Genomic DNA, 10,995 nt, shown 5'->3' with positions numbered 1-10,995 from the left:
CATATTATATAATATACAATTGACTATTTGTAGTTTAATACATTTATGAAAAGATTCTTCGACTTTCAGCCCTTTGCTTGTACAACGTGACATCGCTACTCGTTTTTTGATGACGAGGTCTGTTTTACAACACTGGTTATTTATTCAATCACACGATACAGCAGTGGTCGACACATGGTGGGGGTTGCACTCGATTCAGTTCACCTTTTTAGTTTTAACTGGTCCTCTGTAAACTTAACATAATGTCTACAGAGTAAGTAATGCTCTCTCTGCAAACGATGTGTCAAACTAACTTGTTCTGATTTAATCTCAGTTTATGGAACACTGTTCACCGATCAATGCTTTTAAAAGTGCTGCGTTTATAATACTCTAACAGTTATCTATGCATCAAGGACAATATAGTGTCCATCATGATATATAATATATATATATATCAGTGTGTGTGTGTGTATATATATGCATCAAGGACAATATAGTGTCCTTGATGCATATATAAACGCAACACTTTTAAAAGCATTAATCGGTGAACAGTGTTCCATGAACTGAGATTAAATCAGAACAAGTTAGTTGTTTCAGTAGCAAGTCCTTAAGCCCAGATCGGTGTAGGCTTATTGATAATTATCTGGAATATGATGAATTCAACATTTACTGTGAACCCCATACTTGAAGTCACTTTTAGGACATAGCTGAACAATGTTCATGTTAATAAACCTGATCACTTTAAAGTCTCCTGTACAATCATGCACCAATTAGCATAACTCGTAGTTTAACCATAATAACTAACTAGTAATATCTCATGTTTAACAGTGATGGCCATTTGGAAATATTATGGAGCACAACGTGTTCCTCCTATAGCGTCACACGTAGTGGCTCCCATGATTGGCTCGCAACCCGGAAGTGATAACAACGGGACGCATTCAGGAGCAGATCGTAGCGGAGAAAAGTTCGCTCGTAGTTTCAGTACTTTATGACAGTTTAGCCTCTGAACAGCCATGGACGAAGTGACAGGAGCTCAGCTGATTGCCGAGTCTCTAAAAGCTCAGGTAAGAATGTTTAAGAATCAGATCATGAAGATTATCACATTTGAGTCATTCCTAGCATTCGGTGCCATTTCAGCTAGGTTGATCAAAAATAAAAAAACATAATTTTCCATGTTTTTTTCTATTTAATCTGAATGATGGCTTGTTAAAGTATAAGAAAAAGGTTTTGGTCAAGCTCAGGATATTATGTTTAAATAATTGTGACCTAATAATCGGATGCAAACGAGGCAAAACGTCCACCCTGTTACAGACATTGTCATGTCTATGAAAAAGTGTTTTGACTACACAATCATTATAAATGTTAATTATCTAACAGCTGAAATGTTCCTTACTTAACCTGTCAAAAATAATTTAACAAAACATTTTTTAAATGCATTATTTCGAAAAATACTACTATTTTGAGGCACAATGTAAGTTCAACCCATTTGTTTTAGAATAAAACATAATTTAATTGGCCGCATGTTTTAGTAAATTAATTTTGTCAAATCATTCCTGCAAAGGACTACAAAGACATGGGTCATATTTGTTCATTTCATTTAATTATTATAAAAGAAACACAGGTAACAGGGTGGACACAAGAGAACGGACGAATAGGAGGACTTGTATCAGTGAATACAATAACATATTTAATTAAGAAAACATTAGGCTACATTTAATTAATGGTGTCAAAATGTTATATTATATATTATTTAATTACATTTCATTTTACCAAGAATACTAACAAGAATTATTATAATTATAATAACAGCCCCCACGCCCCGCATCCCCCAGGCCCTGACAAATACGTATACTCCAAACTTCAACCATAAAAGTCCACCCAATACAATATTCATGAACATATTCAACAGTTAATACATATGTAGTACCAACATTCTCCATCTATACATCAACCGATCTATTCCATTAGCCAAAACAGACTTTTCCAGCTGGACAGACCTCTTATTGATTGGTCTGTAATGAGGCATACAATCTGGTCATCTCTGTACCAACTGACGTCTTCTCGTGGACTGGGCCAGTAAAATTTGTTAATGCCATTTCTATGCATACACTTGATCTTCAGGTCTTCTTCCACCTCCAGGATGATTCAAGGGTTCACCATCATACTTAATGATGCACCACAGTCCAGTTTGCCCTTGTCAGCCTGGCAAAGACAGGTTATGTCCCTGTATTTGATAATCCAGAGGCAAATGACTTGGTGAATTTTCATAGTTCCTTTCACAGGCACAAGCTGCGCCCATCCAACATTTCCTGCCCTTTTTCTCAACTGCTCCACTGAAGTGCCCGACTTTTTTAACTCGTGGAACATGGTTTCGCATTGGGGATATCTTCTCCATGTTTGACAATTCTGTCAGCAGATCTTTTAAGGTACCCCCAACACCATCTGGAGCACCCTTTCCATGGCTGGCCTCAAACTCCAGCTGACGCTTGAAAGCCTTTTTTGAGATAGTAGGTAAAGTTACCCTTCTGTTTGTACTGAGTTACTGAAAACATGCAGGCGATTGATATCAGGGTGTCTCTCCTCACCATGTCCAAAACAGGGTCAAGATGGGCCCAGATGGCTGGGGATTGTGGCGTCTGGAAGGTGAAATGGTGGTGAAAGTCACTGGAGACAGTTCAGCTGCTGTGTAAAGCACTCCAGTGTGCAGGGTTGCTTGCTGGTGGGAACCTCCAAAATGGACAGATTGAATTTAGAGTACTTACAGGAGTAATTTTCACTGAAATCTACATGAATTAGACATTCATTGCTCCTCAAGTTTTCCCTTAGTTGTCTATAGGCTCCATACTGCCACCGAATGTTAAATATGTGCCTTCTAAATCTGAACAGTCGGTCATGAAAGTCACATGCAAGTCCATCCTCTGTTGTCATCACATTTTTCTTGACAGTGATTGTTGACCTTTACCTGGCTCCTCTCCATTATGGATGTTGGCTTCCAAAGACCACTGGGTAATACCTACCTCTATGTTTTCAGGAGCTCTCAGCATTTTATGTGTTGTGTAAACACAGTCTTATGCACAGAGTTTGGATTTTGGATTGCACATGGTTGCATCTACCATTTCCTCAATATTTTTGTAGCTGACATGCCTTGGCTGTTTAGAGTGTTGGCCATGAACTGTAGGTTCTCATGAGTTTTACACTGACAGGTTTCTCGATCAGCTTCTGTTGGCACCACAACCCAAAATGGTCTCAAGGTGCAGAAACACGAGTAAGAGACCCGATGTTGATGCTCAGAAAGGAATTTCTGGTGCAGATTTTTCATCGTGTCAGTTAGCAAACGTTTTGATTTTTCGTCTTCTTTTGAGTGACAGTTTGTTTCGTCCCGTTGTCATCCGGCTGACGTCATCTCTCAAATAGAATGCTTTTACTTTTGCTTTGCATTCAGCAGGTAATCTGTTGCTCACTTTTCTTTCAAATGTCAACAGCGCTCCATCTGGTCTTTGACCTCGCTTTTGAAAAGCCAAGAATTTTCTGTGCATCCCTCTGCAGCCTGTATTTCTCGATAATCTTTCCTATTGTTGTTTTAGCAATTATTTGTTTCTCTCGTTCCTTCCGGGTGTTTTTGTATTTATTTCTGATGTCTTCAATTATGGCTTCCTGCAATAACAATCTTTTTCTAATTGTGTCCTTAACTATTTGATTAAGCAGAAGCAGGTAATTCACCCTAGACCGAGGATTTGTTCTCCAGCCAAACGCTGGTCTCTGTATTTGTACATTTTTCTAATTTCTCTCTTCAATGTGGCCTCCAGTTTTTCAATCTGGTTCTGGAGCCTCCTTCTCCCCCTTCTGACATTGTTCCGTCCAACAACGATTGCCTATAACACAAAAAAAGTTTATTGTCACAATTTACAATCACTGAAACACAAAATGGTTTGCTTTATCATGTAAGATAATTCAAATCCAGATACACACAATCTGCAAATCATTTAACCCATAACTTTATTCTAACCTTGAGGGCCCTTGTTGTGCTGCATTGTCTCGATCGAGGTGGAGTGGTCATTACGCTGGCTCTTGCTTTATCCCTAAGCTTTTTCTTCTTTTCTTGCCACTTCTTTCTCTGTTCTCTCCTTTCTCTTTCACTGAGGTCTGACACTTTCTTTTTTTTCCCTTCTTCTCTGTCTTTCTTCCACTTTGCCTTCTCTTTATCCAGGTACTGCTTCCTTCTTTCATTGTCTGAATCCTTTCGCTGCTTTTCTGCATTAGACAACGCTGCCATTTCCTGATAAATACATTCATACCATTAGATATCATATAATTTAATATATATATATATATATATATATATATAATGTAATATATATATATATATATATATATATATATATATAACATATATGCATATTAAACAAACAATACATAACAGCACATGCTGGAAATAGTTAATCATCTAGCCTTTTAACAACAGCTTACTGTATGTCCACCCTGTTACTGTGAAACATAGTAACAGGGTGGACATTGTATGCTAAACTTGGCTATTGCTACATGTCTGATGATGATCAAGCTAGCACTTGTGACATCAGAGAAAGATATTTGATAGCTTTATTCACATCTTTTTCTAAATGTAAACATTTTGATCAGTTTCCACAAAAAATGAGCATAACAGGGTGGACATGTTATGCTTTACCGCAACAGTTAAGTTAGTAAAAAACATTAAAACATTGTTGAAGGAAGAGTGCATACTTACTCTGCTTCTTGAAGATGATTTTCCCGCCTAAAATGTATCCTTCTTCTTGAGTCATACAAATAGTAGCATAGTAAAGGGGCGTGTCCAGAGGGATTCAAATCACAGTAACAGGGGGGACATTAAAACAGGGGACACACACTTTTTAAAAAACTTTAATCAATAAAAATGAATTACCATTTTTATTTTTTCTTTTGTGATGAATATCAATAAAAGGGTTACATAACAGTGACACAAATGTAGAATTTGTTTGTATTTGTATGATTTCTTTGTTTATATCCGTTAGAGAAGTTGAGCAAACATGATTTGGGACACAGCAATTTAAAATCAGAGTAATTATTTAGCATTTTGAATATCCTGGGGAAATAACATTGATGTTTTATAGTAGAGGGGAATAAACATGTAAAACCAAGCTTTTAAAAATAAGCATTTGACCTTTTACATGCAAAATATATGATATAATGTGTTGGGGACCTAAATGGCACTGAATGCTAGGAATGACCCATTTCTAACTTCTGATTATACGTTAACTTACCAGCGGGGACTGCACTAAACTAATATTGTAACTAAGCATAGAGGCCGATCTTTCCCTATCTCCAGCAAAAAGGTGTCAAAGTTCAAGTGCTGCGCAGTCTGAAGTAGTTTACACTTTTAATGCAGAAAAGCCTTCGTGAACTGCTGTGCACGATCGCATCTCCTTTTTAAACTCGTCTACTTCAGTGTCGTTTTTGTTGAAGAGCATCTTCTTTCCCTGTAGAATGTGGAGTACATGTTTGGGATAGTTGGTGTTCCGGTCATAGAGGTGGCCATGGCAGCTCAGGCTGCAGGGATCAGATATGTGGGAATGCGCAACGAACAAGCGGTAGAGACAATTATTCACATTTATTACTATTCCACTACACTGTTGTTTACCTGCATCACGCATATTCTTCTTAATAACCACCGTTATATTGTAACATGCAATACATTATGTCACACAACAGGCGTGCTATGCGGCATCTGCCATTGGATACCTCACTGGGAGGTAAGGCATTTAGTTTTATTTATTTTAACATCATAATGTTAGCAGCTGGTTGTATCTTACACGTTGCTGTCTCTTGTGGTTCTCTGTATCCAGACCAGGTTCCTGCCTCGTGGTGTCTGGACCTGGACTCATTCATGCTCTGGGTGGAATGGCCAACGCTAACATGAACTGCTGGTATAACTAAAATGATGCTGCTTTCGTGCAGCTGGCAGTGTAAAGTGTTTTTAAATGTCTCCTGGTGGCCCTGGTTAGGCTACATTGATTTTAACGTGTATGTGGCTTTCGCACTTTACTCAGGCCTGTGGTTGTTATTGGAGGCTCCACAGATCAAAGCCTGGAAACAGCAGGAGCCTTTCAGGAGTTTCCTCAGGTAACGCACACCTTCATGTGGATTTCTGCCTCTAATGCTTCATCCAATTGACTGTTTTTCATCTGTCGCCAGGTGGAAGCATGCCGCCTTTATAGCAAGTTTTCTGCCCGACCCAGCAGTCTGGAAGTGATCCCTTCAGTGATAGAGAAGGTACCAGCTGCATTGCCTGACCTCTAATTGTCTTGTTACTTATCACAGCAGACTAAGGAAGATATTTTGCATAGTTTGGATATATTATGCTTTCTTGTGTGTGTGTGTGTGTGTGTGTGTGTGTATATGTTCATAGGCAGTTCGCACCAGCATGTATGGGCGTCCAGGTGCGTGTTATGTGGATATTGCAGGGGACATGGTCAATGCTAGAGTGGACAGGAGCAAAGTCAGGTTTGCTATACTTCTTAAAATCTCTTTTTATGAATATTTGCTAAGCATACTATCACTTCTGTGATTCCAGGTGTATTGGCATTCAGATAAGTGTGTCTTTCATGCAGAGTGGTTTCCTGCTGTCCGTCTCCACCTGTGAGTTTGGCTCACCACGGTGCAATCGCAGAAGCCTTGTCTGTCTTGAGAGCAGCGCAAAGACCCTTAGTCATCATTGGCAAAGGTAAGATCAAAAGACACATCAAGCACTCTCTCTAGTTAGTACATCGAATAATCTCCTCCGTCAGTGTTGAATTGGAGTAGTTCATTAAAGGAGTCATGATAATATGAGTGTTGTTGTGCCCAACAGGAGCAGCTTATGGCCGAGCGGAAACGGCCCTAAGGGAGTTTGTGGAAATCACTGGTCTGCCATTTCTGCCCACCCCCATGGGGAAAGGGGTCCTACCTGATGATCACCCCAACTGTGTGGCAGCTGCCCGCTCGAGGTCGGCCTCTCTTTCATTCTTAAAATGTTCAGGAATCAAAAAGTGTGACGTACAATTATTTTAGCTGATATTATCATTATCATTGAATATAAGAAGGAAACATACTGAACCTCAGTTACTTATTAATTAATATTAACATGTTGTAATTATTAGCATATTTAATTTAGATTTTGGGTTATACATCGAATACTGTTAATTATAAAGATACACTTAATGTTTGTATTCATAAAAGTTTGAGTCTCTTAACTCAACGGCGCCCCACCTTCTCCTCCCTTCTGTTAGAGCTCTTCTCGAGGCTGATGTTGTGCTCCTGTTCGGAGCCAGGCTGAACTGGATCCTACATTTTGGTCTGCCACCTAGATTCAACCCGAATGTCAAGATCATCCAGGCATGAGTCTTTGATTTGTGGAACTCTGTGTTGCCTGTGACACCCTTCAAAATATCGTGACAATACCTTATGTATATGAAGCATTATGGTGAATTTACTTAATTCCAGCATTGGTATAAATGCATCCAGTTTATTTATGTGTTTCACTGTTTCTGCAAATGCTGTGCCATAATAATATAATACGATTGTACTCTGAATGCAGGTTGACCTTTGTGCTGAGGAGATGGGGAACAACGTGAGCCCTGCTGTTGCTCTCCTGGGAGACGTCAACGCTATTGTCATCCAGGTAACTCAGTCAGCACACAGACTCTAACACTTCTGATTCATCTCTCTTCTTGTGCTCTGTGGGCTTCTGTCTGATGTGAATTCGAATAATAAAAGAACAGCTCATATGGGTCATTTTGGAAAGTAATTATGCCTTTTGATTCGTTTGTTTGTTTTTTAGCTGCTGGAGGTCCTCCATAAAGATGGGTGGAAATATCCCTCTGCTACTGAGTGGTGGAGCACACTGAAGGATAAAATTGTTACTAATGCAAAAATATCAAAGGTGGGTTTAGACTCACTATTAAAAAGCCTGTAATATGGTAAATTAGGTGGTTACTAAAACTGTTTATCGGGATGTCCCATGCCGATATACAGTAGCTATGTATTTGGTCCATATAGATCTCCTCTATTCTAGTTATTTATGCGTTTTTCTTTTGACAGGCACTCGCTCTACAGTCAACACTGCCCATGAACTACTACACAGTGTTTCATCACATCTCCCAGCTATTGCCACATGACTGTATCATCGTCAGCGAGGGAGCCAACACTATGGACATTGGACGCACTATGTTGAACAACCGCCTCCCTCGACACAGGCAAGGCAGTCTTATCGAAGCAGCTCTCACAGAAACACTCCTCAATTGTTCACTCCAGATCAATGTCGGTGTCTTGAATTACTGAACATAACTTTATTTATTTATATGTTCATGCCTATCCCAAATGCTTTTCTGAATGTGGCTATCCCAGACAGGTATGCTGTTATTGTTTACCCTTTTCCTTTTGGGGAATTTTGTCGGAGCCTTTCCCAACAAACTTTGCTTGAGCAGAGACTTTAAATAATTACATTACATTACATTACATGTCATTTAGCTGACGCTGTTATCCAAAGCGACTTACAATAAGTGCATTCAACCATGAGTACAAACTCACTTACAATTACACGGTAGACACAGCTACAGGAAGCAATCCAGGGTTAAGTGTGTCTTAAGTAGTGTCTTGCTCAAGGACACATCGACTAGGGGGATTGAACCTTTAATCCTCTGATTGATAGACGGACATACTAACCACTGACCCACAGTCGCCCAAATAATGTTACCATCCTCTTTGAGCCAGCACTCTCACCCAAACCTCATGTCTCCTCCAAGTCTGAAGAAGACAAAATGTTTAACTGTGTTTAGCCAACATGAACTTTCAAGTCTGGTGAAGTTTGAATATATTGTTGTTTCGGTGTGCAGGCTGGATGCTGGCACGTTTGGAACAATGGGAGTCGGCCTTGGCTTTGCTATAGCAGCAGCCTGTGTGGAGAGGAGTGAGCAGTCAAACCAAAGGATCGTCTGTGTGGAAGGAGACAGTGCCTTTGGGTTTTCTGGCATGGAAGTTGAAACCATGTGCAGGTGGGTTGGTTGCGTCCCTCTCTCTACAATAAATACATTGTAATCCCTGACTGCTGCTTAATTGTCAATTTGTTTTTCTAACAGGTATAATCTACCTGTGATCATCATTGTGGTCAATAATAATGGAATTTACAACGGAGTGGATGTTGAGACGTGGAAAGAAATGGCAAAAATGGGAGATCTGACCTCTATGTGAGTTACACATTATTGGGCAAATGATGATAACACAGTCACCGTAATGGTTTGCTACATGTATTCAGCTTTGATGTAACCAATGTATCCTGCGTCCCCATGTTGCATGTCAGTGCCCCTCCCGTGACCCTCCTACCTGAGGCACGCTATGACGAAGTCATGACAGCGTTTGGAGGTCGTGGGTTCCTGGTGAGGACGGTGGAGGAGCTGCGCAGTGCTTTACAGCTCAGCCTGAGTGACTGGGAGAGGCCAAGTCTCCTAAATGTGCTCATTGAGCCTTCCTCCGACAGAAAACCGCAGGTAACTGTCACTTGTCGGGAATATATATTCCCAGTCATCCTCAGAAGTACAGGTTAAAATGAAAGAAAATCCACTGTAGTTTTATTGTGAAGATTGAATTCCCCAGTTGTGGGAATACCACGCCCCCTGGTGCGTGAGCATGGAATTTATGCTGCAGTGACACTTTCCTGCTTCTTAAAACGCAGTTGTGTCTGTTTTTCTCCAACATGGTCAATGCCCTATCCCTGGGAGCCGGGACTTCCTCTGGCAGAGGACACGTATGAATGGTTACACGGTCCTCATTTAGATGGAGGCATGGCACCTCCTCCGGATAAAGGTTGAGGGTTTCCCGTTTTAGAACAGAATGCCTTTACCTGCATAATATATTTCCATAGCTAAATCCAAATGTTCAGAATTCTGTGCCGACACAGATTGGCCAACCTTGTGGGCAAGGCCAGGACCTAAACTGCCTCAATGTTTTCGCAGACTACCAGAGATTCAGGTTTAATGGGTCTAGAACGACTGAGATCTTAAGTCTCGTCTGATGACATGAGGACTTCAGTCAGGTGATAGTACCAAAAGCTGCAAGATGGATTCAGCCGCTGTGTCATGTTTACCTGGTGCCCCCTAGGAGGTGGAACAGAAAGGAGATGTACAAGGACTCCAATAATATTAGATGGTCACAGCAGCAAAACCGGGCGGGATTAAAGCCGACAGCACCTCGGTTCATGAGTAGTGCAGTGCAGAAAACCGCCTGGTGTTTACTTGGCTCTCGTCTCATCTTTGTAGGGCTGCGTGACCGACATGCCTTAGTGAACACTAATCCACACACCCCAGGTGCACCGCAGAACTGTTGTATTCCTCTCACAATCCCTCCACCTCCCACTAACCTGACCTTTCTATTTCAGGGTCCCCATAATTAGAATGCATGGCCCTCTGTTTATGTTGAATGTATCCATGCAACCCTTCGCAGACATGTTTGAAGGTTGTATTGAGGGCTGTATCCATGGTGCTGAGCTCTCTGTGACCAGGAGAAAGAATTATCACCTGAAGACATGTGCTGCCCTTATTGTTTGCCTCCTAACTGTTAGTCACATTTAGGTTTAAAGTTTAGGCACTGGAGGAAGATGAACTATTCATGTTGTCTAGTAAAAGTCACTTTTTGAATGTGGACACTAAATGGACTCAACATTGACCTTCACCTCTAATATCTCTATCATCTAATATAATGCTGTCTTGTCTGCAGGAGTTCCCGTGGCTCACACGCTCCAACTTATAGACTGAAAGAGGGATCTGCCTCCTCCCGTGTCCAGAACATTATCAGAACAGCGGTGACTGTTTTTCTCAGGAAACTCAAACTGAGAATATATATAAATAGGTTGTGATTGTTTCCATGAAATACATTTTTTTTTATTAATTCTTACTAGGCAGGAGTAGAACCCTGAAGAAAATTATTAATAGTACAATTAAAAACAATTTAAATACGCTGAACATTATTTGTCTT

General features: G+C 40.4%; 1 protein-coding gene across 2 annotated transcripts; it reads left to right on the top strand.

Moving 5' to 3' along the window:
- The first annotated feature begins 939 nt into the window (after positions 1-939).
- Positions 940-10,982, top strand: hacl1 (2-hydroxyacyl-CoA lyase 1). Of its 2 annotated transcripts, XM_056443696.1 has the most exons (17): positions 940-1,043; positions 5,475-5,579; positions 5,701-5,741; positions 5,835-5,915; positions 6,039-6,111; positions 6,184-6,261; positions 6,398-6,492; positions 6,600-6,712; positions 6,839-6,974; positions 7,257-7,362; positions 7,565-7,648; positions 7,808-7,909; positions 8,068-8,222; positions 8,862-9,020; positions 9,105-9,212; positions 9,326-9,512; positions 10,738-10,982. In XM_056443696.1, exons 1-17 carry the CDS (start codon positions 993-995, stop codon positions 10,768-10,770), a joined length of 1,707 nt encoding a protein of 568 aa, XP_056299671.1. In that variant the 5' UTR covers positions 940-992; the 3' UTR covers positions 10,771-10,982. The 2 variants fall into 2 exon arrangements, with proteins under 2 accessions (XP_056299671.1, XP_056299669.1); XM_056443694.1 differs by having other exon boundaries at positions 9,326-10,982.
- The last annotated feature ends 13 nt before the right edge of the window (positions 10,983-10,995 follow it).

This window comes from Pseudoliparis swirei, chromosome 22 (assembly GCF_029220125.1).
Source record: "Pseudoliparis swirei isolate HS2019 ecotype Mariana Trench chromosome 22, NWPU_hadal_v1, whole genome shotgun sequence".
Classification (NCBI taxonomy): domain Eukaryota; kingdom Metazoa; phylum Chordata; class Actinopteri; order Perciformes; family Liparidae; genus Pseudoliparis; species Pseudoliparis swirei.
Note: the sequence above shows the minus strand (reverse complement) of the source record. Positions and strands in the feature narration are given on the sequence as shown.